Consider the following 27135-nt stretch of genomic DNA (forward strand, 5'->3'; position numbering starts at 1 on the left):
TGGGTCGGCAGGGGTGTGCTCGCTCAGTCGCTCCGTCCGTCGCTCGATATTCGATACCGGTTGGGTTTGACTGGGCCTGGGAGTCTTTTTTTCGTCAAAAACTGAGGGGGGGTCGAATGACCATGCTCGACCCGGTGGTGACTCCGCCCATGTGTGCGGCATCTCTTCGCCGGCAACCCGCTCGGTGTAAAGCATCTTCTACGTGAGGGGACTGGTATGGGGTTGCGGACGATTCTATTGTGGTTGAAACCGCGCCGGCGACGCTGGTGTGAGCCCAATTCTATCGGTGGAGATGCTCTTATTTGAAGTTTCATTTTCAACACTTGGTTTTTGGATGGATGGATGACGACAGCTTCCGTTGCCCGTCGGGCGTGTTTTTGCTGCACGCACGCACGCACTGGGTCAGCGAGCCACCCAAACGGAGCCACGGAGCCAAACTCCGGCCGGCCGTCCGCGCCACACCACACTAGTCCGTCCAATACCGCATCCTCTGTTCCTCCTCCCACCCCGACCTCAAAGATGCCGCCACCACTCTAACCTCCCGCGCCCCGCTCCCACCACCACCACCACCGCCACTGCCCCCCAAGCTCCCCACCGCCCCGCTCTCCATGGCCTCCCACCTCCGCCTCCACCTCGCCGCCCCACCACCGCCCCTCCTCCACCACCACCGCCTCCGTCTCCCGCGCCCACCAAAACTAACGCTCCTCAGTTCCCCAGCCCCGGCGTACTCCCCTCTGCGCCCTTTGCGCCACCGCGCCCTTTCCCCAGCCCCGCTCCGGGCCTCCGTCGACCGCGCCGAGGAGGGCTCGGACGGTGAGGGCGAGGGGCTCGTGGGCGAGGACTCGGCGGTGTTCCGCCTCGGCGACCAGCGGGTGCTCTCCTGGGCATACTTCAGCGGGATCCTCGCCGTCGTGCTCTATGCCCTCAACGTCCTCTGGATTGACCCGAACACCGGCTTCGGGACCAGCTTCCTCGACGCCGTCGGCTCCATCTCCGACAGCCACGAGGTGCGTCCCTCCACACCATTCTCTTCCACTACTGGCTGCCTATGCCGAGCAATTCGTTCATTCATTCAGCTGTGGTTCCCAAATTACAACTACAGGTTAGATAACTGCGCTGCTATATAATCCAGTAGGATATATAGCTCCTAAATGTGCTTCCTGGAATCTAGCTATCTCCAATGTCATTCAAATGTTACTATGTGTTGGCAATTAATGGAATCTAACAACTAGGGAGCACATAACACTAGGCTTCATGCATCCCTCACGAATCACGATCCTGAAAGAACCATTCAATTCAATTGCGTCGGGAACTCCACTAGTGTTTGCTATGCTAAATATGCAAGGCCGTACGCAAGAACCTGGGAAAACTTAGTCCGTCGACACTATGATGGTACTGCTAGAATTTGTGTGGGTTGCACTCAGGTGCCTGAAGAACTACTAAAAAAATAAGTAAGATATGCACCCTGTTATATGCTCCTGAACGCGATCCTTAGAGTCGTTTACTCTGCAATGGCATCCGGATGCTGTTCTGTTTCAGCAAAGAAAACAGACAAGAGTAACCCAGCTTTATGCACATTAAGTTTAATGGATCCCTAACAATCTTGAAAGAACGTCTAGATAGGTTATTGTGAACTCCAATAGTGCTTGACATCTGAAATATGTGAGGCCATAGGCATGAATCTTACCGAAATCTGCCCTTCTTCGACATAAGTGGACATATTGGTTTCAGGCTTACTGTACAGCTTTTTCAGTTATCAAAGCGCGCCGGTTGATGACTAATATACTAAATCTTATTGCATTGCAACCATTTATATGATCCATTTAATTATTCAGTCCCTACGAATTTCCTTTATATTTATATTTTACTGATTGTGCTGCTTTTGTTTGTGCTTTGATGGCATCATGATCGACCAAAATAATAACATCTTGTATGGTACTACCTCTGTTCCTAAATATAAGATGTTTTTGCAAGCCAAATTGACTTGCCAAAGCTGTCTTATATTTAGGAATACAGGAAGTAATATACTCTACCTACTGCTTGTTAGCTAGGTAATTGTAACGGTGTAGATACATATATCCTTAACCTCTGTCCTTCCATTGCAGGTCGTTTTGCTGCTCCTTACCATCATCTTTGCTGTAGCCCATAGTGGTCTGGCAAGCTTTCGTGAAACTGGTGAAAAAATAATAGGGGAGCGAGCCTACCGTGTGCTGTTTGCTGGATTGTCACTGCCGCTAGCAGTTAGTACTATTGTGAGTGCTTGGTACAGGGTTTCTTCTTTTCATAGATGGTATCTAAGTTGCTAAGCCTTCGAGTATCTTAGAAAAATTGTCCTATCTTGCAGGTCTACTTCATAAATCATCGCTATGATGGTATTCAGCTGTGGCAAGTTCAAGGCGTCCCAGGCGTCCACGAGCTTGTTTGGCTCTCGTCTTTCATCTCATTCTTATTTTTGTACCCATCTACTTTCAATCTGTTAGAAGTGGCAGCTGTGGACAAGCCAAAATTACACATGTGGGAAACCGGGATAATGCGCATCACAAGACATCCACAGGTAGTTTCTCAAAGGCCATGCCTATAGATATATATGGGTCATTAATTATTTTTGTGCTAAACAAGTTTAAGATTTAGTTTTCCTTTTACTTTTGCATCATGCTAATACATGCCTTATCCCGTAGCATTCTAACAATCAATTATCTTTCAGTTTGTTGGGCAGGTAATTTGGTGCTTAGCTCACACGCTATGGATGGGCAACTCAGTTGCTGTTGCGGCCTCCGTTGGGTTGATTGGTCACCATGCATTTGGTGTCTGGAATGGCGACAGGAGGCTGGCGTCACGCTACGGTGAAGCCTTTGAGGTTTTGAAGAAGAGGACTAGTGTCATGCCGTTTGCTGCGATTGTTGATGGACGGCAGAAACTACCTGCGGATTATTACAAGGAGTTCATCCGGTTACCGTACATCACGATCACAGCCTTAACTGTGGGAGCATACTTTGCACATCCGTTGATGCAAGCGTCCAGCTACAAACTTCCCTGGTAACAATGCAGACTGATGTACATATGTCAGTTTATTACCTGAACATGTCAGCGAACAGAAACAAAAGAAAATAGACACGGTGCTTTTGCTTGTTAGAGAGGACTACCAAAAGAAGTAGCCAGCTGATGTTGTAACGTCACTAGGCTTCAGAAAGGGATATGAAAATTGTCAAAACAATATTCAGAAGTTGCCCTACTGAAGCTGTGAGGGATGGGCAAAGCCATGGTAACACTGCCAAAACAATTTTACTTGAGATATGAAAAAAAGGGATGGCAATACATGTGAAACAAACATCTCCTCTAAATGTATAATATGAGTATTGTTAGAATCATTGTAAAATGCATTTTTAAATTATATGAATTTTGTTTTTTTGGATGTAATATGTTTTGCTACAATTTTGGTCGAACTTGATAAAGGTTGATTTTGACTAAACATAGAACACAGGTAAATAAAAACAGAGGGAGTACTATTTAATTTTACTGAACAAGCAATATATTTTCTATATTTACTGATGTCGGAAAAAGAGTTTCTGACTTCTTATCAATGAAAAAAAGGAAGGGGAGCGCTCGCTGGGTGGTTGTACTGGAAATAGGGGTGTAAATGGTACGGATAATTTCCGCTCCGAATCCGCATGTTTTTGAGGATATGATATGCATTTTTCGAAATCCATCAGATATGGATTTGGATGCGGATAGTGCTTAAGCTGATATCCGGTGGATACAGTATACGTATTATCCAATTATCCGCCATTTTTTGCGGATTATTCGAGGTCCTCAATGAGGATAATCCGAAAAATTTAGCCCAATCCTAAATATTTAAACAATATAGTTAGTTCATCGGCTAAAATATTTATGCTATTAGCATGCAATTTGCTGTTGTACGAACACGTGTGTACATTTAGCTATAAACTATAAGTACAAACATATTTTACATAAAAAAAGTATACTTCTATTTTTTATGTGTATATTTGCTTAATAATCCGTTTCCGATCCGAGTCCGGTCCAAATCCGCTCCATATCCGTAATCCGATATAATCTGCATTATCCGCTCTGATTCAAATTCATCATAAAAATATGGTAAAAGATATCGTAATAAAAATATCCAATCCGATCCGATTTGAAATAGCAACCTGTTTTCATACAAGGAAATAATAACAGATATGTATCTCCGCGCGGCCCATTCAGTACAAAATCGTTTGGACTCAAACGGCCCACATAGCGTCCAGATACGTGCACTGCGCCGGCCCGTCTTCTCTCACTTCCACTTCCACTTCTCGCCGCCGTCACCCCAAACCCTCGCTCGCTGTCGCCGCCGATCGGCCGATGGCACCACCTGATACGGCAGCTCCTAGCTTCGCGGTTCGCGCAGCAACCACCTGGTAAATCCTCTCTTCCCTCACGCTCCCTTCACTGCCGGGATGGAGCTCTAACCCCTCGTCCCCTCCTCCTCCGTTTCCCTTATGCGCAGATCGGCCGTTTCTTGCATCGGCGGTTATGGCGCCGCGCTCCATGGAGATGAACGACGACCCGATGTCCAAGCTAACCGACGACATCCTCGCCGAAATCATCTCGCGCGTGCCCTACAGGTCCACCTGCTGCTGCAAGTGCGTCTCCACGCGCTGGCGTGACCTCATCTCCCACCCCGACCATCGTGAGAAGATGCCCCAGTCCCTTGCCGGCTTCTTTTCTAAAGACTACAGCAGTGACCCCTTACCCAGGATTGCTCGCCGTTTCACCAACGTCTCTGGAAAAGGAGAACCTCTCGTCGACCCCTCGCTGCCATTCCTGCCCAAATATGAGAATGTTGAGGTCTTGGACTGCTGTAATGGTCTCCTCCTCTGCCGCTGCTGGAAGCCGACTGATCCCAAGACATTACATTACGTAGTGTGCAATCCTGCCACCGAGAAATGGCTGGTCGTGCCTGCCACTGAGTGGTCCAGCAAGGTGAATGTCGCCCGCTTGGGGTTCGAGCCGGCCGTCTCCTCTCACTTCCATGTGTTTGAGTTTGTACCTGCCGATGTCTTCTGGAAAAGGCATGAACCTTCTGCTTATGCAGTCCCATGCTTCATAAAGGTGGGGATCTACTCGTCCAAAGCTGGAGTTTGGAGCGAGAAGAAAGTTCGGGCGTCGACCTGTGGACTTGAAGTTCCCGTGGATTCAAGAACCGTTTTCTTAAGAGGCACGTTGTATCTGTCTGCCTTTTATGGTCTGGTTGTTGCTGTTGACTTCGAGGGAAACAACTGGAGGTTCATCCCTACTCCTGTGACACCATACAGAGAGGATACCCCTGATAGTATTTATCTATCGCAAGGACAGTTGCATTTTACACGTAAAGGTGATTCTAAACTATCAATCTGGGTTCTTGAAGGTGAAAATTGTACCTTGAAGCACAGTGTTAGCTGCCTACAATTGTTTGGAGAATTGTATTCATCAGTTGGGAAGTATTACAAGGTCATCTCAATCCATCCAGAACACGATGCGGTTTTCATGGTCAGTGGGCCTGAGAAGGCGCTAATATCCTACGACATGGATTCCAGGGAGCTGTATTTTATATGTCAACTTGGATGGGATTGCACAATAACTTCTTATATTCCATATGTTCCCTTGTTCTCGAAGTCACTGGCAGATGGGCACTAGAAGTCCCTAATTGTTTAGCTTCACAATTGTCTTATCTTTATGTTGATGATATTGGACTGGAGCTAGGTCTTGGATCCGAGCAACACTGACTTGGGAAGAAGACCTTTATGATGTTGTGGTAGTTTTTGCTGGTGTTTTGACTGAACTATGTACCTGACTTCATGCAGATAGCTGTTGTAGTTCAGTTAACTTAGTAACTCTGCCTCTATATTTGTACTAATATATATTATCACCCTAGTAGTTTACCATGGATACTATGATTAGTCTGTCATTCTCTAATGTCTGAAACTGTGAATCCCATTATCTGAATTCTCCCATCAATGATGAGATGGTCTTTCTGCGATATATTACTTCTCTAATTATATAATCTCGTTTAGTTTCGGAAGTTCAAACAAGGTTTATGCCATCTCTAGATACTTATGATATATTCATGATTCATTTGCTCCAGCAACCAACATCAGATCATCATATTTGTAGCGGCTGATATGATTTATTGCTTCCATCTGGAGTAAATCTTGGTAGCAGATGTTGTTTTACTGCCCACTTGCGGATTTAATACTGAAAGGTAGCTACTGTAGAATATGTGGATGCTATATATTGATTTAAATTTGTAACTTAGCTTCGCTTTAAGTGACACCTGAGGATTATTTGACTTCAGGTCTGACTACGCAGTGACAGTGAAGTTCTTATGACTATTATGCTGGGCTGGGGTTGGTTACCTACCCATGAACAATGTCTTTTATGCTCCTGTCATGATGTGGAGGTTATTAACCACTCAAAAACTGCATTTTGCTGCCATAAAGTAAATTTTTGCCCAATGTCGATCATTCTTTTCTGCTGCAGCTGTGTAAGACTAATGCACTGGTGGCTCGATGGAATTGTCAAGCTGGATGTTGCATTGGTTGCAAACTACTAGAATTTGTTGTCTTTCTAATTCTATGCAATAGAATTGGACTTTCTAATTCTATGCAATGTGCCTGATAGAGATATCTGTCAGTGGCTCACAAAAGATCATGTTATATTTTCTTTTATGGGAGATGCATGCTGTGGACGAGCATTGCTTTAACTGATTGCTGAATACAACCCTCCAACACGATGTTGCACTATGTGTTGTAGAGCGTTACTAGTGCACAAGTCAATTCTCTGCAGGTTTGTAGGATACCTATGTTGGTTACATTTTTTTGTTGATATTTCCCTGTTTTTGCCTTGGCTGGCTCTGGATATTAAATGAGCCAGTTCAGCGGAAGAAGATTATGAGGCTTAAGCCTAACCCGAGCCTTAATTTGAACAGAACAGAAAACTGTTCTTACAAAAAGGTGCCGTGTGCCAAGCTCCATGGTGGCGTTGGAAAACTAGATTGTTAAGAAGAAAAGTCTAAGTGCCTCCTGAATTTGAACATGCTTCGTCGGTACACTCTTTTGCAACAGAGATGATACATGTAATACTCTGGCAATTTCAATTACGACAAGCACTCCATGCGATATGCATCATCACATGCACCTGAATGGTCCCATCGATTAGAGCATGACTAAAGCATGATTTCAAGACATCAAGTATTTACAACATACTATCTTACATGTGTTCCAAACGAAGTAGTAACCTGATTCATAAAACTAAATGGGTCATGGGGTTTGTTATTTGTGCCATGATTGTCGGCTGTGGTAGCAATAGTTGATGGAGCACCCGATAGAGTTGGTTCAGGATTTTAAATTACAGTATCACATTTATTTCTTGCATTGCATATCCAAAATTATGGGAATTTAGAAATTTGTTTCGTTAAATTCTATTGGATCTAGATGAATCTTGAATGAAACTAAATTTCATTTGAATATAGTTTGAATCTAGACCAATATTTTAAGGGAACAAATATAATGGTACCTGTCAAAATTACAAAAAAAAAACTTAAAATTTCATTGAAACTTTGAACCCTGGTTGATCTACCCGTGTTAAGTACAAACTATTGCCGCACCTGCACTGCTGCACATGCCCGCACGACCTATAGACACGACACCCTCCTCTAACTGATACCGCTCCAGGCGTGAGTGAGGCCGAAGCACTTTCACACACGAAGCGTCGTCGGGCGAGCAATATCACACGAGGGATGTGGAAATCATAACACCTATTGTGGATGAAGAAGTTTGAGTGATAGTTTGTCTTGAGATTTGGCACGTATGAAGTACGCATTATTTACTACATCTAGTTTTTTTTATAAAAAATTGAAACTTACAATATAATTTTCAAGATTTTGAAAATAAAGGGCTGCATTTAGATTGGCCTCCATTTGAAAACAATACCTCCATGTGGTTGCTTCTGGTGTCAGGAAGCTACCAGCAAGTGATCTCCGTGCTCGTCATTTGTGGTAAAAGGAACTAAATGGGGCCGACACATACACTCGGAATGGTGGTGAGTTGTTCTATTTCTCTCTTTTTTTTTTCTCTAGATTTGATTTCTCAAATGGAAGCCTTTCGTCGCGTCGCGACCACGGAGCAAATCTGACGAGCTGCCCTTCCGAAAGGGAAATCTTTTTCCAGTCGATCTTTTTTTAGTAGAGGGAGAAATCTTTTTCTAGTCGTGACACATTTTATTTCTGAAATGCTGCGCGTCAGACTCAAGCGGCCCAGTCCAGCAAATTGAAATTTGCCTGACACGGCCCAAACAGGCAAACAATAGTCCCCCCGTCGTCTTTACTTCCGCGTCCGCCGCATCTCGCTGCTGTGCACGCCCAAATCCAAACCCTCGCTCGCTGGCGGCGATGGCTGCTGCTGACACTCTCGCCGCCGCTCCCCCAATCGCGGTTCGCGTACCACGCATTTGGTAAATCCTCTCTTCCCTCACGCTCCGGGATGGATCTCTAACCTCTCCAACCCCTGGCGTGCGCAGATTGGCCGCTCCTCGTCTCCACGGACGGCGATGGCGCCGGGCTCCAAGGAGAAGAAGAAGGGCGTGGAGGGTAGCCAGGTGGACAAGCTCACCGACGACATCCTCGCCGACATCATCTCGCGCGTGCCCTACAAGTCCACCTGCTGCTGCAAGTGCGTCTCCACGCGCTGGCGCGACCTCTTCTCCCACCCCGACCACCGCAAGAAGCTGCCTCAGCCGCTCGCCGGCTTCTTCTACGAATCCTACAACAGAGACCGCTTCCCCAAGATAGCTCGCTATTTCACCAACGTCTCTGGGGAAGGTGAACCTCTCGTCGACCCTTCACTATCCTTCCTTCCCAAATACAGTAGCATCGACATCTTGGACTGCTGCAATGGCCTCCTCCTCTGCCGCTGTTGGAAGTTTACTGACCCCAAGATGTTGGATTATGTGGTGTGCAATCCCGCCACCGAGAAATGGGTGGTTGTGCCAGCCACCGATTGGTCCAGCAATGTGGACGTGGCTCGCCTTGGGTTCGAACCCGCCGTCTCCTCACACTTTCATGTGTTCGAGTTCATTGGTGAGGAGATATGGGGTATGGATGAGTCCGAGCAAAGCGATTGGGATGGCCGTATCGCAGCGGTGGCGACCTACTCGTCCAAAACTCGAGTTTGGACGCATCAAATTCAAACGGTTGAGATCAATCATTTTGCAATACCCACACATTCGAAAGGCGTTTTTTTCAATTGTGTCATGCATTTGGCTGCATTTGATCGAATGGTAGTAACATTTGATGTTGAAGGAAATCTTTTGTATATCATTGGTACTCCTCATTCGCCACCATACTATGATGATTCTCCTGTCAATGATGTCTTCGTATCACAAGGACAATTGCATTTTGCAAGTAATACTCGTTCTGAATCTGATCTGTCCAACCTATCAGTATGGGTTCTTGAGGATTATAGTCTTGGAAAATGGACCTTGAAGCACACTGTCAGCCACTTGCAACTGTTTGGAACAGATTATTCAGCGCTTGATTACAATGTTATCTCATTCCACCCAGAATGCAATATGATTTTCATAGTTTATGGCCAGGAAAACACACTTGTGTCCTATGAGATAGATTGCATGAAGCGTCGTTTCCTACGTCAACTTGGACGAGATTGTCAACTTGAACATCTTAGTGTTGACGCGAAGACTCCTTTTATTCCATATGTTCCTTTGTACATGGAGTCATCAGCAGATGGGCCCTAAAAAGTCCTATTTGCGTAACGCAACTTTGCAATTGTCTACCTTTCCGATTAAACCTTTATGAACTTGTAACAGTTGCTCATGGTGCTTTAGTGCAGTAATGTATCTGACTCTATGGAGCTAGCTATTGGCTGTGGCACTTAATTAGTAACTGAACTTATGTTTGTGTCCTTGTATAAGTCGCCTATGCAGTTTCATCAGCCCAGTACTTGACCATGGATATATGATCACTTTGTTGTAATTTATTGTCATATGTTGAGTCTGGTTTCTGCTTATTTCTCTCGTGAAAAATTTATTTGTGTTGCAACTTGTTGGTTAATGTTGCCTTTTGGGCATTTGGAGAACTATAGTCCTGCCACATACGTGGGTCTCCGTTTGCTTTGTGATGCTTGAATTCCATTTTTTTGTGTGGAGAGCTATAGTTGTTGCTTTGAAAGTTTTGTTTTCCGCTCTCTATGGAGCTAGCTATTTGCTATTGCACATTATTTGGTAACTTATCTTATGTTTTTGTACTTGTATATATAAGTATCTCATTCTCACGCAGTTTTATCAGCCTAGTCATTAACCATGGATACTATGATTGCTTTGTTGTACTTATCATTGTCTTTGCTATCATGACTTTGGTTTCTGCTTACTTCTCTGTTTGTGAATAATTTATTTGTATTGCAACTTGTTGGTTAATCTTGGCCGTTGTTGGTATTTGGAGAACTATAATCCTGGCATGTATGCGGATCTCCATTTGCTTTGTGATGCTAACAATATGCCTTGGAATATTTTGTTTTCCCCTCTCAATGATGAAGTGATGTGTATGCAAGGTGTTTTCTTATGATCAATATGCTGTTAAGGATATATACAGTTTTGATAGTTCAAACTGGATTTATTTCATTTTGTAGATAGGTTTCTATTGGAATATCAGATGTTGAAATTGTTGGGCCTCTCCCTGAAGTAGGGGACTTTTTTTATAGTGTAAGTTGGTTCTAAATACAGTTAGATAGCTCCATTATCTATTGTAATCTGTTGTGGCACTTCCAAAATATTTAGCTTCAGATTTTGGGTAAACACTAGCAGCGTCTACCGACTACCTTGTATTGTAAATCTCAAGTTGCTTACTGATTCATATTGGACTAGTGCTGGCTAAACCTAGGCATGCCTTATGAAATGCTTGATAATTTCCTTCTCTTTAGATGTTCGCTTTCTTTCGATGTCAATTATTGTTTTTTGCTGCTGCATACTTCGGTCAAGTCTGCTGAAGTAAACATCTGTATGTTCTACAGATGTTAACACTGCTGTGATGATGGTTTCCACCTGAAGTAGGTGACATTTGTAGTGTAACCTGGTTCTGAATACTGTAAGATAGCTATCACAACTGTAGAACAAGCTGGGATTATATTAATCTGTTAATCATCAACCAGAGTTTTCTTTTGTTTCACCTTTGTCACCTGATTATCCTAGTATTATAATCTGAAGTGACGCTCCAAAAACATTTGGCTTCAAGGTTTGAGTAGATTAATCATAGATTGTGGTCTCCCTCGAAATACTTCTATCCCGTGTATGGTAAATCCCAAGCGGCTTACCTGATTTCATATTGGGGTAGTGATGGCTAAACTAGCTATGCATCGAGAAAATGCTTCTAACTTGTTAGCTGTTGCTTTCGTTGGCTGTCGACTATACACTTCTGCTGCTCCATACGATCAATGTGCGCAGTTGCCATTACTTTGCCTTATGGAATAGCATAGCCTGCTCATTGCTGTATTGGATAGTTGTATTCTCTGTCCCATAAATAAGATTTGTTAAAAATTGGATATATCTACTTCGTGTGATGGTGGGAATACATTCCTTGAACTAACTTCTGCACTCCGATATTTGATGTATACTTGAAGCATCTCCACTAAATAGGCCTTTGGGGAGTGCCGACGCCAAAATCGCGCCTAGCCGCGGTCCCCAAATTAGTTTTTCAGTCGGCGCGGCCAAACTCTTCATCCGGCGTCCCCAGGCCGCGTGTTGGCGGGAATGAAGCGAGAAGAAGACGCAGAAAATGTCTCCTGGCTGTGGACCTGGCTCGTCAGTGTTAGTGGAGTCGTCTTCCTCCTCGCCTTCCGCGCCCGTTAAAGACTGCTCGTCTTCAGCGATTGCTCGCCTTCATCGGCGCCTGCTCGTCTTTAGCGTCGGCGTTAATTTAAACCCCCGCACCGCTTCCTCGACGCACATTCTAGCCATAGCCCTCCTCCATCCTCTCCAGCATTGACGTCCTCGCCATGGACCACCACGAAGAAGAAGAAGGTGAGCGCTGCCAACGGCTTCGGCCACCATTGGCTTCTCGTCGCTGAGGCGCGCGCACTGTGGACGGCGGGGTACCCATCCCGCCAGACATGTGTTGTCCGTCGCTGAGGCTAGGGGAGGTGGACAGCGCGGTGTCAGACGCTGTCGCCTTCCTTGGCGAGGTACTCGCCGTAGCACACGCCATCGCCACGTTTCTTGGCAACTGTGAAGGACGAGTAGGAGGAGGCGGCTCCTCACAGGCGCCGCCATGGCGGCGGCGGCGTCGTTATCTGCGAACGGCGCAACCCTTCTTCGCCGCGCCAGCTCCAACACGTCGAGCAGGAGTGGACGCCGCAGCCGAAGTACATGGCGGCGGCGTCCATTGTCAAGGCGGAGGACGACCCATATGGGCCTAAACCCGGAGTCCATACGGGGGACAGTGGACTGCTCTTAAACCCAGGATTGTACTAGTTAGGATGTGCTGCTAGCTATGTTGGCACGCTACTTTTTGTTCAGGGAACACCACTTATTTTTCGTTCACTGACACTGTTAACTTACCGTGGAGTCGTAGGTCTGGACGTCTGGTTCTACATTTCCACTGCTATGTAACGCATTTTTAGTCTGACGGCCCATTCCCGCGAAATACTGACCAGATACCTGCCTTCCCCCATCGTTCGTCTTCCACCTCCCACCTGTGCAGTGAGTTCCCTAAAAAAATCCCCACTTCCGCAATTCGCACACGAACCCAAACCGTCGCTCTCGCCATTCCTCGCTTCCCAGCTCGCGCAATAAGCACTTGGTCTCTCCCCACACGCTCTACCCACGACGAATTTCTAATCCTCTTCTCCGTTCTGCAGATTCGGCGCCCCTCGTCTCTACCAACAGACGGCGATGGCGCAGGACCCCATGGAGGGGGAATTGATGGGCGGCGACCCGATGTCCAAGCTCAACGACGACATCCTCGTGGATATCATCTCGCGCTTGCCCTACAAGTCCACCTGCTGCTGCAAGTGCGTCTCCACGCGCTGGCGCGACCTCTTCTCCCACCCCGACCACCGCAAGAAGCTGCCCCAGCCCCTCGCCGGCTTCTTCCACGATGGCTGCAACAACAACCAGTTCCCCAACACAGCTCGATATTTCACCAAGGTCTCTGGGGAAGGCGGCCCTCTCGTCGACCCGTCACTATCATTCCTGCCCCGGTACGACAGCCTTGACATCTTGGACTGCTGTAATGGACTTCTCCTCTGCCGCTGTTGGAAGACAGCTGATCGCAAGACATTGGACTACGTGGTGTGCAACCCGGCCACGCAGAAATGGGTCCTTGTGTCTGCCACCGATTGGTCCAGCAAGGTAAACGTCGCTCGCCTCGGATTCGACCCAACGGTCTCCTCTCACTTCCATGTGTTTGAGTTCATTGATGAGAAGGCATGGGGTATAGATGAATCTGAGCTAACCCCCTGTGACGGACGCATTGAAACACTGGCGATATACTCGTCTGCAGTTGGAGTTTGGAAGCATCAAAGCCTGGACAGCTTTGCATTTGCAATACCCAAGGATTCAAAAGGCGTTTTTTTAAACGGGATCCTGCATTCGGCTACCTCTTATAAGTTTATAGCAGCTGTTAACGTGGAAGGAAATGAATGGCGGTTCATTGATATTCGTGTGCCGCCGTACTATGATGATGCCCGAGACGATGCTATTTTTGTATCACAGGGACAGTTGTATCTCGCAAATATTTATGCTGGTTCTGAACTATTAGTCTGGGCTCTTGAGGACTACAATGTTGAAGAGTGGACTTTGAAGCACAATGTCAGCCTCCTGGAGCTGTTTGGAGCACGGTATTCGTCATTTGCAGATCATTTCAGTTTCATCTCATTCCACCCAGAACGCAATGTGATTTTCATAGTTTGTGGGCACGAGAACACACTAATGTCGTATGAACTGGATCGCAGAAAGCTGTGTTTTATATGCCAACTTGGACGGGATTGTCAAAATCAGTGGGGCAAGACTCCTTATCTTCCATATGTTCCCTTGTTCTCGGAGGCATTGGCAGATGGGTAATAAATCTCTTACTTGCATAGTGTAGCTTCGCATTTGTCCATCTTTCTAATGATATTATACTATTGGAGTTACGTCTTGAGTAGGACCAAAAGTGAGTTGGGTAGATCTTTCTTAAGTTGTGATGGTTAAAGACGGTGCTTGAGTGCAGTCATGCCTGGACCTGGCTTCATCTGGTTAGCTGTTCAGTCAACTTAGAAATTCTGCTTGTGTCCGTTTACTTGTATATATTCATGGCTGTTAGCAGTCCGCGCAGTCGTGTAACACCCTAGTACTTCAATCATGTATATTACAATTGTTTTGTTCATTAAAATTTAACTTCTGAATTATGTTGATGCATATTTTCTCAATTTTGTATATGTTGCAAGTTTTGCATTTGGATCTCCTTTTGCTTTGTCATGATACTGAATGTCACCATCCTATTTTTGATCTCCAGTTAATAATGAAATGATCTTTGTGTAAGGTGCTTTTCCTGGAGTTCCATAGCAGATGGTCAGGATACACTTTTTTGGAGTTGGAATTGGATTTATGTCATTTCTTCCTAGCTATTTTTATTTAATTGGACAATTCGTTTGTTGCAATACATATGTAGTGAATGATGGGTTTGGTTCCACCTGAATTATGAAATTTTGATTGCAGATGCTTTCTCTTTCTGTTGGTTTTACATATACTAGTTCTTTGTATGGTGCCTGCTCTATTTTCATGAATTTCATACCATGACTAGCCTGTCGTTTGGGATCGGTATAATGATTGTAATAAGTTGATTTTAAGTTGTCCCTATAAATATTTCCAACTTGTACCTGCTCTTTTATTGGAACAGTGCTGACTACTGACTAGGCAAGGAGGAAAGTAATGTTTGATCATTTCACCATTCAGCTGTTAGCTTTTTGACTGCTGTTGATTTATTCTTGTGTCTGTTGCGTGATACCAATCAACAATTCTATCATCAGATTATCCAATCATATTTCTTTAATCTGATTTGAGCAAGCTGCGACAGTTTATTTCTTAGCAATTTTCTACTCTGCATATGATGATCTTTGCATGGTGCCTGCCTTATTTCCAAGAATTTCCTTCTAAGACTGGTCTTTTGTGCTCGAGGGGTGGGTCACCTGGACCTCCGAAACAACTGAAATTGATATTTATGCAGTGAATAATACAAGGTAGAATTAACTGCCGGGTGTCCCTAAGGAAAATATCGACATTGTATTGCTTTTGTTTTTACGAAAGGACATTGTATTGCTTAACTGCTCTTTTTATCTGAATATTGCTGACCAACTAATAATACAAGGTAGAAGTTAACTCCCGGATAGGAATGTAATGTCTGATCATTTCACCATTCGACTGTTTGGCTTTTTTTCCGCAGTTTTTTTTTATCTACTGTTGGGTACTACCAGTGTGTGCAGTGATGCAGACTGCTAGGCCATAACTTCATCTAAGAAAGATATTTTTCTCCAATATCATGGGTGGTCGTTCTTAATCTCTAGCCAGGAAATCTAGATCCTCATGGAATAGCTATATTGCATTGAAGCTAGAACTCAGTGGCATGAAGTTAACTGTGCTTTTTTTCCCCAATGGAATGTGCCTGTCACAACACATCAGTGAGTGTCTTATATACAAGATCCAGATATACTTTCTGCTGTCCCGGTCTTGTTGGATACACTCCTTGAGCTCACTACTGCCTTGTCTTCTGTTGATGTATATTGATAGACACTACCCCCTCCAATGCTGGGCACAGTTCCTGTTCTGCCTCACCTGGCTCTGGCTTTAGGGTGAGGAGCACAGGGACGTGGATCAGCAATGCAGAGTTTCATCCGCACGATGGCAGGCCATCATTAAAGTAAAACGAAGTCAGCTGTTACAAGTGTCAATCTTCGTTGTGCCATCTCAAAATTATATCAGTACGAAGACGATTCCCACAATTTTTGGACTAGTATCACTCTCACCGTGACAATGGACCGATGAGAGAATGGAAAATGGGAGAATGATCCGTGGGGTTCACAAGTTTGCGCTCGGACAAGTCAAACAGTCTACTTGCATTTTGTAGAAATCGAGTTATTTTTATTTTAGGGGAGCGTTGATAATCCTTCGGAGGATAACTCCTCCCGAACCTCTGGCTTTAACAATCGACACCGTCCCTCTTGACTACCACCTGTGTGCACCTCTCCTCCTCACACAGAACGAGAACAAAATCCCCCACGCTACCACACCGTTGCTTGAACAAGTCAGGCAAAATGCACCGTCGTCCGAAAAAGTTCGGTGAGCGACCTTCCCGGCAACACCACTGACGTCTGGACTCCCAGTTGGCACCTCCAACACCCCCTCCTTGCAGCACCGTATCGCACCAATGGAAGCAGCAACGCCCACCTATGGCAGCATCACTGACACACGAAGAAAAAGTCTAGTGAGGGACCGCCCTCCTTGCAGCACCGCCTCCAACCGATGGAAGCACCATCGTCCGCCTATGGCAGCACCACCGTCCTGGTTGGCCGCACCACCACCTTTGCAACTCCGGTGGCCAGCCTTTGCAGCTCTGGCAGCCAGCTTTTGCAGTAGCGGTGGTGAGGATTTGCAGCTCTAGCTCCCATCCTTTGCTCCGGTGACGGGGGATTGCAGATCCACCACACAACATATGCAACTCTACTGACAACCTCTCGCAGCACCTCCACACAGCATATGCAGCTTCACCGCCACTGCCCAGGCTCGTGGTTCCCAGCTCTTCTGCCTCTTCTTATAGTAGCTATGATCGCCACTCGAAGCAGCGCACCTCTTGTAGTAGCACTGGCGGCCTGACCTTGTAGCACCGTCGTGCGCGCCTCCTCCCCTTGATGTACACCTGGGCAAAGTTCGGGCCGGTCCGGGCTTCGGGCCGGGCTTTAAAAAGCCCGCGGGTAAAAAGTCAGGCCCGAGCCCGGCCCGGCCTGACCGTCGGGACTGTAATTTAAGCCCGAACCCAGCCCGAATGAGCAAAAAGCCCGGCCCGGCCAGGCTAAAATGCGCGAAAATGAACGCCCAAGCCCGGCCCGGCCTGACGTTCGGGCTCAGATTTCAGGCCCGAGCCCAGCCCGAAGTGCAAGCCCGACCCGGCCTGGTCCGGGATTTTCGAGCCGGGTCAGGACGGGCCGGCCTACCCATGCCCAGATGTTCCTTGATGTAGCAACGACGGCCGCCATGGAGCTGTAGGGATACGTTGCATAGAAAACAAAAAATTTCCTACCGCGAGAACGCAATCCAAGCCAAGATGCAATCTAGAAGATGGGAGCAACGAGGGGATGAACGAGACTAACCCTTGAAGATTTCCAAAGCCTATAAGAGTAGGCTCTTATTGCTGCGGTAGACGATCACTTGCCGCTTGCAAAAGCGCGTAGAAGATCTTGATCATGGTGCCACGATCGGGCAAGCACCTCCGTACTCGGCCACACGTTCGGTGTTGATGACGACGTCCTTCTCCCCGTTCCAGCCGGGCAGCGGAAGTAGTAGATCCTCCTCGGAATCCCGGCAGCACGACGGCGTGGTGGCGGTGTCGATGGAGATCTCAGGCGGAGCTTCGCTAAGCATATGCGGGAGAAGTAGTGGAGGAGGGGTGCTAGGGTTTGGGGAGAGAGGGGGGGTGCCATGGGCGCCGGCCTCAAGGGGGGCAGGGGTGGTGCGGCCAAGCCATGGGCTGCCCCCTCCCTCTCCTCCTCATTATATAGGTGGAACCCCAAGGGTTTGCCCAAAGTCTTCGAATAAGACCCCAACAGAAAAACTGCCTTATGGACGAAACCTAGAGGGACAGGGACTCTCTCACTTCCCCCTTTTCTTGGCCGGCCAAGGAGGTGGAGTCCACCATGGACTCCACCCTCCCACTTGGTTGGCTGGTTAGGGTTTGTGGAGTCCCTCCGGGACTCCTCCTTCCATAGTGATTTATTTCCGGATAATTCTAGAAACCACCTTCCATAAATTCACCGGATCATTTCCAAACTTGGAAAGTGACTTCCTATATATGAATCTTATTCTCCGGACCATTCCGGAACTCCTCGTGATGTCCTGGATCCCATCCGAGACTCCGAACAAAACTTCGAACTCCATTCCATATTCCATATCTACTTAAACGACATTAAACCTTAAGTGTGTCACCCTACGGTTCGCGAACTATGTAGACATGGTTGAGACTTCTCTCCGACCAATAACCAATAGCGGGATCTGGAGATCCATAATGGCTCCCACATATTCAACGATGACTTTAGTGATCGAATGAACCATTCACATACGATACCAATTCCCTTTGTCACGCGATATTTTACTTGTCCGAGGTTTGATCATCGGTATCACTCTATACCTTGTTCAACCTCGTCTCCCGACAAGTACTCTTTTCTCGTACCGTGGTATGTGGTCTCTTATGAACTTATTCATATGCTTGCAAGACATTAGACGACATTCCACCGAGAGGGCCCAGAGTATATCTATCCGTCATCGGGATGGACAAATCCCACTCGTTGGTCCATATGCCTCAACTCATACTTTCCGGATACTTAATCCCACCTTTATAACCACCCATTTACGCAAAGGGCGTTTGATGTAATCAAAGTACCTTTCCGGTATAAGTGATTTATATGATCTCATGGTCATAAGGACTAGGTAACTATGTATCGAAAGCTTATAGCAAATAACTTAATGACGTGATCTTATGCTATGCTTAATTGGGTGTGTCCATTATATCATTCACATAATGACATAACCTTGTTATTAATAACATCCAATGTTCATGATCATGAAACGATGATTATCTATTAATCAACAAGCTAGTTATACAAGAGGCTTACTAGGGACTCCTTGTTGTTCACATAACACACATGTATCAATGTTTCGGTTAATACAATTATAGCATGGTATGTAAACATTATCATAAACTCAAAGATATTATAATAACCATTTTATTATTGCCTCTTGGGCATATCTCCAACAGTCTCCCACTTGCACTAGAGTCAATAATCTAGTTTACATTTGTAAAGATATAACACCTTGGCCTTCCGGTGCTTTATCATGTATTGCTCACGGGAGAGGTTTTAGTCAACGGATCTGACACGCTCAGAAACGTATGTATTTTGTAATTCATTTGCGTCTCAACGCATCACTCATTTCCAAATGAGTCGGCATTAAATATGTTTGATCTTCTGGTGGAACCTTAATTCCGCGGTCTGAAATGTGTCACTAATATTGTCACACACAATATAGCTTCAAAATTCTGACTCTGTCGGAACTACACCAAGTTCTAAAAGAACCTCTTGACTTAACATCCTTTGTCATTGTCAAAACAATCACATACTCTGCCTTCTTTTGTAGAATCCGTCACAATATTTAGAACTCTTCTAAATCTAGCATAGACAACTTCTAGCTCATTGTGCTACCTTTTAAACAACACTTAGTCTAATTTGAAATTGAAATTTTATTTTCATATGTGACAAAATAAATATCGGTGCAACACTTTACAGCGATTTGTTTGTCATTTCTTCATACAAAAACTATATATATATATTCTTGGTTCTTCTTAAGTACTCAAGAATATTCTTCACTGTTTTTCAATGATCATCACATGAATCATTCGGTATATGCTCCTAACCTTTTAGAGCACAAGATATCTGATTATGTACATATTATTCATGATCTAAAATCACTCATGTGTTTTTACTCATCGAGTGTCATATACACTCAAGTCTTGTTAAACCTTCACATGACAAGAACATTTTCTTAATATTTCTATATTGAACTACTTCAATATCCATTCTATGTACTTTGACTTAAACTTATTATGTGTTTCAATCTATCTTCATAGATCTTGACACTAACTTTGTTTCAGTCCATATCCTTTCATTGAAGTTAATTTCTCAATGAAACCTTTTTAATCAAGTATATAATTACATCATTTATAACCAACTATATGTCATCTACATAAAGTATTATAAATATGTCTCATCGCTCCCACTTAATTTCTTGGAAATGCAAGCCTCTTCATCGTTTCTGATGAAATCAAAAACTCTTTGACTATTTCATCTGGTGAAGATTCCAACTCCGTGATACTCACTTCATCCAATTGAAGTTTGTATACCTATTCTAGTATTCCACGGACTAGCAAAACAATTGGTTGTATCTTGTATACACCTTTAATACACACGTCTGATAAGTAATGTATTTTGCCATCCTACTAGCATATCTCATAAAAGAAATATGTAGTGATTACTAGAATAATCCACATAGACTATAAGCATTGCTACGGAAGATCTAATCTTATCGTAGTCAACTCTTTGAACTTTGTCGTAAACAACTTTTCGACAAGTCGAGCTTCTTCAAGGATATTTCATCCAAGTCCATCAATTTTATAGATCTATTTACTTTCAAAAAGTATTTATCTATCTTGGATTTCATGGCGTATAGCCATTTTAACGGAGTCATGGCCCATCATAACTTCTTTGTTTGTAGTTGGTTTATCATTGTTCAAAATCAATCCTTTGTCCACAAATCATTTATTTGATCACAAAGTAAACCATACCTACAAGGTTCAATATGTACTTCGATCTCCATGGCTAAAACACTTTGTAGTCATGGGAGCCATGATCGTCGTGGCCGCTTCGGAACCAATTCCGATGTTGCGCTACTCGATCATTATGCTCGTAGTTCATAAACTTTATCAAGTTCTATTGTCCTCCCACTCAAAAATTTCGCTAGAAACAATTTCTTGGAAATAAGAAACATTGACAAACACTTTTGTCTTTGTCTCCATAGTGGGAAGAATTCCCAATCAATTCTCTGGGATAACCAACAAAGACATTCATCCGATTTTGGTTGTAAACTTATTTACTTATGCTATGCATACCAAAATTTAAGAAAGGACTATTAGGGTTCATACCCATGCCATAACTCATATGGTGTCATTTCTACGGATCATGATGATGCTCTATTCAGTGTAAAAGCGGTAGTCACTAAAGCATAATCCACAAAAATATAATGGCGTCATAATATTTTATCTCATCATTAATCCAACAAGGTTTGGATACATCTCTCGGATACTATATCATCATTATGATAGTCCAAGAAATGTGAGTTGTAGAACAATTTCATGACTCTCTTAGATGTTCGCTAAAACTCGTAATTCAAATATTTTCACCATGATCCAATCATAGATATTTGACTTTTCTATTACGATGATTTCCACTTCATGCTGAAATTTATTTGAATCCATTCAAATGTTTCAAACTTCTTCCTTATTGAATATATCCACATATATACTCAATTCATTGTTGAAAGTTTTCATGAAGTAGAAGAATCTCCCGCACACAACTATGCCCAGTGAACCACATATATCATTATGTATGTTTTCACTAAGTTAGTTGCCCGTTCAACTCTTGGCCTATGAACGGTATTTTAGTCATTCTCTTTTAGAAAAGATTTGCAAGCGCCAAATGATTCGAAAAATCAAATGACTCCAAAAATCCATTTGCATGGAGTTCCTTCATGCGTTCCTTTCTAACATGACCTAAATGGCGGTTCCGCAAATAAGTGGAATTCAAATCATTTGCCTTATGGCATTTTAGCGTCAGTATTATGTGTGTGTGTTTCACCATTAAGATTTATAATAACTTATCCATCGTACATGGAGTAATGTCATAATTTGAACAACTCATTGTTTTCATTTGACCAGAGCAAAATAACAATTATTAAGTTCTTTATTATAAATCCTAAAGGCTAGATAGAATGCCAACGACGAACATAATAACACTTTATTTTGTTCCAGACGTGTATTCCTATCATATTCCTTGTCAGTCACTTAGGCCATTGTATTCTTGTATTGCGTTGTTTTGTATGACACTTCATACCAACCAATATGGTACAAATACCCAAGAATTTCATTGTGAGACCTAACTAGGAATACAACCATAACATGTATATCATTTATATACACCTGAGCTAGACATTCTAGTCTTTTCTTTCTTTCTGCCAATAATCTTTTGTAGTTTCTCTTTTAGCTTTCCTCATTATTCAGAAAAACACATCAACTTCAATAACTTCTTGGTTTGTTGGTCAAATACCAATAACCTTGAGGTTCTTACTTTGAAGTTGATCATCATATGTAAAGTGTTCCGGATTTCACTATTAGTAACCTTGTAATATGATGAACAATTTTACTCATAATTTTATCCATTGTATCATGATGACTTTCTGAGACCATGTCTGTACATGCTAGGCTCGTAAAGTTTTAACCTTAGTATTCGCATATGCAAATCTGGCTTGCACCCGTTGTACGCACACATAGAATCTATAACACCCGATCATCACGTGATGCTTCGATACGACGAGTCTTAGCAACGGTGCATACTAAGGATGATAACTTCATGGATATGCGAATATTGTTAGTGCCCCAATAGTTGGAGGATTGGGACGCCTTGCGTCTTCAACCTTCGTACATTCCCATAAAACTTATGAGTTTATGTAGTCTCACCAAATTATATTCTATCATCTTGCAATAAGGTCTTAGATATCATATATATCTCATACCTTGATTATTTCGAAAACTAAATTTTTAGCTCCTTACTTTTCGAACAGATTTGAACTTCGAGTTTCACGGAGACAAGATAACTTTATGTACTAATTGAAACCATAGCTCTTTGAATCAACAATGTGAGGTTTACTAAAAGTTTGCTATAGGACTTAATCACTTCTTGATTCTTTAACAATACGGTACCAATCCGTAAAGTTTCTTGTCAGATTTTAATAAGTATTTCTATCTCAATTACAAGACTAGCGCATGGTAGAAAAACGGATGCCAATACTACAAAATTAATTCAAAATACTACTCGTACTATGTTTATGATAATTAGTTCATGTTTTAATCTAATTACTAATGAACTCCCACTTAATACAACATCCCTCATAGTTGTTAAGTGGTACACGATCCAAATCCACTACACCAAAACCGATCATCACGTGAGATGATGTAGCTTCAATGGTGAACATCAACATGTTGATCATATCATCCATATGACTCGTGTTCAACCTTTCGGTTTCGTTGTCCCGAGGCCATGTCTGTACATGCTAGGCTCGTCAAGCAAACCCAAGTATTCCGCGTGTGAAACATGGCTTACACCCGTTGTATATGAACGTTGAATCTATCACATCCGATCATCACAAGATGCTTTGAAACGACGAACTTTGGCAACGGTGCATACGAGGGGAGAACACTTTATTATCTTGATATTAATGTGAGGGATCATCTTATAATGCTACCATCGCGTTCTAAGCAAAATAAGATGCATAAAGGATTAACATCACATGCAATTCATATGTGATATGATATGGCCCTTTTGTCTTTGCGCCTTTGATCTTCATCTCCAAAGCACGGACATGATCTCCATCATCAACGGGCATGATCTCCATCATCGTCGGCGTAGCGTCAAGGTCCATGGCGCCGTCTTCATGGTTGTTCACCTCATGTAGCAACTATTACAACTACTTTGAAATACTACTCAACATGAAAATTAAAGACAACCATAAGGCTCCGCCGGTTGCCACAATACAATAATGATCATCTCATACATATTCATCATCACATTATGGCCATATCACATCACCAAACCCCTGCAAAAACAAGTTAGACGTCTCTAATTTGGTTTGCATATTTTACGTGGTTTAGGGTTTTCGAGAGAGATCTAATCTACCTACGAACATGAACCACAACGGTGATACTAATGTTGTCAATAGAAGAGTAAATTGAATCTTCACTATAGTAGGAGAGACAGACACCCGCAAAGCCTCTTATGCAATACAAGTTGCATGTCGAACGAGAAACAAGTCTCATGAACGCGGTCATGTAAAGTTAGTCCGGGCCGCTTCATCCCACTATGCCACAAAGATGGAAAGTACTCAAACTAAAGACAACAAGAGCATCAACGCCCACAAAACCATTGTGTTCTACTCGTGCAACCATCTATGCATAGACCTGGCTCTGATACCACTGTAGGGATACGTTGCATAGAAAACAAAAATTTTCCTACCTCGAGAACGCAATCCAAGCCAAGATGCAATCTAGAAGATGGGAGCAACGAGGGGATGAACGAGACTAACCCTTGAAGATTTCCAAAGCCTATAAGAGTAGGCTCTTATTGTTGCGGTAGACGATCACTTGCCGCTTGCAAAAGCGCGTAGAAGATCTTGATCACGGTGCCACGATCAGGCAGCACCTCCGTACTCGGTCACACGTTCGGTGTTGATGACGACGTCCTTCTCCCCGTTCCAGCGGGCAGCGGAAGTAGTAGATCCTCCTCGGAATCCCGGCAGCACGACGGCGTGGTGGCGGTGTCGATGGAGATCTCCGGCGGAGCTTCGCTAAGCATATGCGGGAGAAGTAGTGGACGAGGGGTGCTAGGGTTTGGGGAGAGAGGGGGGGTGCCATGGGCGCCGACCTCAAGGGGGGCAGGGGTGGTGCGGCCAAGCCATGGGCTGCCCCCTCCCTCTACTCCTCATTATATAGGTGGAACCCCAAGGGTTTGCCCAAAGTCTTCGAATAAGACCCCAACGTAAAAAGCTGCCTTATGGACGAAACCTAGAGGGACAGGGACTCTCTCCCTTCCCCCTTTTCTTGGCCGGCCAAGGAGGTGGAGTCCACCATGGACTCCACCCTCCCACTTGGTTGGCTGGTTAGGGTTTGTGGAGTCCCTCCGGGACTCCTCCTTCCATAGTGATTTATTTCCGGATAATTCTAGAAACCACCTTCCATAAATTCATCGGATCATTTCCAAACTTGGAAAGTGACTTCCTATATATGAATCTTATTCTCCGGACCATTCCGGAACTCCTCGTGATGTCCTGGATCCCATCCGAGACTCCGAACAAAACTTCGAACTCCATTCCATATTCCATATCTACTTAAACGACATCAAACCTTAAGTGTGTCACCCTACGGTTCGCGAACTATGTAGACATGGTTGAGACTTCGTCCGACCAATAACCAATAGCGGGATACGGAGATCCATAATGGCTCCCACATATTCAACGATGACTTTAGTAATCGAATGAACCATTCACATACGATACCAATTCCCTTTGTCACGCGATATTTTACTTGTCCGAGGTTTGATCATCGGTATCACTCTATACCTTGTTCAACCTCGTCTCTTGACAAGTACTCTTTACTCGCACCGTGGTATGTGGTCTCTTATGAACTTATTCATATGCTTGCAAGACATTAGACGACATTCCACCGAGAGGGCCCAGAGTATATCTATCCGTCATCGGGATGGACAAATCCCACTGTTGATCCATATGCCTCAACTCATACTTTCTGGATACTTAATCCCACCTTTATAACCACCCATTTACACAGTGGCATTTGATGTAATCAAAGTACCTTTCCGGTATAAGTGATTTATATGATCGCATGGTCATAAGGACTAGGTAACTATGTATAGAAAGCTTATAGCAAATAACTTAATGACGTGATCTTATGCTATGCTTAATTGGGTGTGTCCATTATATCATTCACATAATGACATAACCTTGTTATTAATAACATCCAATGTTCATGATCATGAAACGATGATCATCTATTAATCAACAAGCTAGTTATACAAGAGGCTTACTAGGGACTCCTTGTTGTTCACATAACACACATGTATCAATGTTTCGGTTAATACTGAAGGAGATATGCCCTAGAGGCAATAATAAAGTGGTTATTATTTATATCTTTATGTTTATGATAAATGTTTATATATCATGCTATAATTGTATTAACGGAAACATTAGTACATGTGTGATATGTAGACAACAAGAAGTCCCTAGTATGCCTCTTAAACTAGCTTGTTGATTAATGGATGATTAGTTTCATAATCATGAACATTGGATGTTATTAATAACAAGGTTATATCATTATATGAATGATGTAATGGACACACCCAATTAAGCGTAGCATAAGATCTCGTCATTAAGTTATTTGCTATAAGCTTTCGATACATAGTTACCTAGTCCTTATGACCATGAGATCATGTAAATCACTTATACCGGAAAGGTACTTTGATTACACCAAACACCACTGCGTAAATGGGTGGCTATAAAGGTGGGATTAAGTATCCGGAAAGTATGAGTTGAGGCATATGGATCAACAGTGGGATTTGTCCATCCCGATGACTGGATAGATATACTCCGGGCCCTCTCGGTGGAATGTCGTCTAATGTCTTGCAAGCATATGAATGAGTTCATAAGAGACCACATACCACGGTACGAGTAAAGAGTACTTGTCGGAGATGAGGTTGAACAAGGTATAGAGTGATACCGAAGATCAAACCTCGGACAAGTAAAATATCGCGTGACAAAGGGAATTGGTATTGTATGTGAATGGTTCATTCGATCACTAAAGTCATCGTTGAATATGTGGGAGCCATTATGGATCTCCGGATCCCGCTATTGGTTATTGGTCGGAGTGAGTACTCAACCATGTCCGCATAGTTCACGAACCGTAGGGTGACACACTTAAAGTTGGATGTTGAAATGGTAGAACTTGAATATGGAATGGAGTTCGAATATTTGTTCGGAGTCTCGGATGAGATCCCGGACATCACGAGGAGTTCCGGAATGGTCCGGAGAATAAGATTCATATATAGGAAGTCATATTCCAAGTTTGGAAATGATCCGTGCATTTATGGCAGGTTCTAGAAGGTTCTAGAAAAGTCCGGAAGAAATCACCATGGAAAGTAGAGTCCCGGAGGGACTCCACTATGCATGACCAGCCAACCCTAAAGGGGAGGAGTCCAAGGTGGACTCACCTAGGGTGGCCGGCCAACCCACCTCAAGGAAAGGTGGGAGTCCCACCTTGGGTAGGACTCCCTCCTTGAGTAGGTTTCCCACATATGGGAGGTTTTAGTGTTGGGGTCTTATTCGAAGACTTGGACTAGAACTCTTGGTGCTTCCACCTATATAATGAGGAGGAGAGGGAGGGGGCAGCCACTCTTTGGCTCAGCCTTGGCCGCACCCCTTAGAGGGCCGGCGCCCAACCCCCTCTCTCCCCAAACC

At 44.0% G+C, this 27135-nt stretch overlaps 3 protein-coding genes across 3 annotated transcripts; all 3 read left to right on the forward strand.

Moving 5' to 3' along the window:
* The first annotated feature begins 608 nt into the window (after positions 1-608).
* On the forward strand, positions 609-3417 carry LOC124662880 (15-cis-zeta-carotene isomerase, chloroplastic-like). The gene is made up of 4 exons (XM_047200662.1): positions 609-1007; positions 2106-2252; positions 2345-2554; positions 2705-3417. The coding sequence occupies exons 1-4, from the start codon at positions 609-611 to the stop codon at positions 3038-3040; spliced, it is 1092 nt and encodes a 363-aa protein (XP_047056618.1). The 3' UTR covers positions 3041-3417.
* Positions 3418-4555: 1138 nt separating this feature from the next.
* Positions 4556-5965, forward strand: LOC124662879 (putative F-box/kelch-repeat protein At1g15680). Its single transcript, XM_047200661.1, has one exon. It carries the CDS (start codon positions 4567-4569, stop codon positions 5671-5673), a length of 1107 nt encoding a protein of 368 aa, XP_047056617.1. The 5' UTR covers positions 4556-4566; the 3' UTR covers positions 5674-5965.
* Positions 5966-12907: 6942 nt separating this feature from the next.
* On the forward strand, positions 12908-14380 carry LOC124667989 (putative F-box protein At2g16220). The gene has a single exon (XM_047205202.1). The coding sequence runs from the start codon at positions 12934-12936 to the stop codon at positions 14101-14103; it is 1170 nt and encodes a 389-aa protein (XP_047061158.1). The 5' UTR covers positions 12908-12933; the 3' UTR covers positions 14104-14380.
* Positions 14381-27135: the final 12755 nt, after the last annotated feature.

This window comes from Lolium rigidum, chromosome 6 (genome assembly GCF_022539505.1).
Source record: "Lolium rigidum isolate FL_2022 chromosome 6, APGP_CSIRO_Lrig_0.1, whole genome shotgun sequence".
NCBI classification, from domain to species: domain Eukaryota; kingdom Viridiplantae; phylum Streptophyta; class Magnoliopsida; order Poales; family Poaceae; genus Lolium; species Lolium rigidum.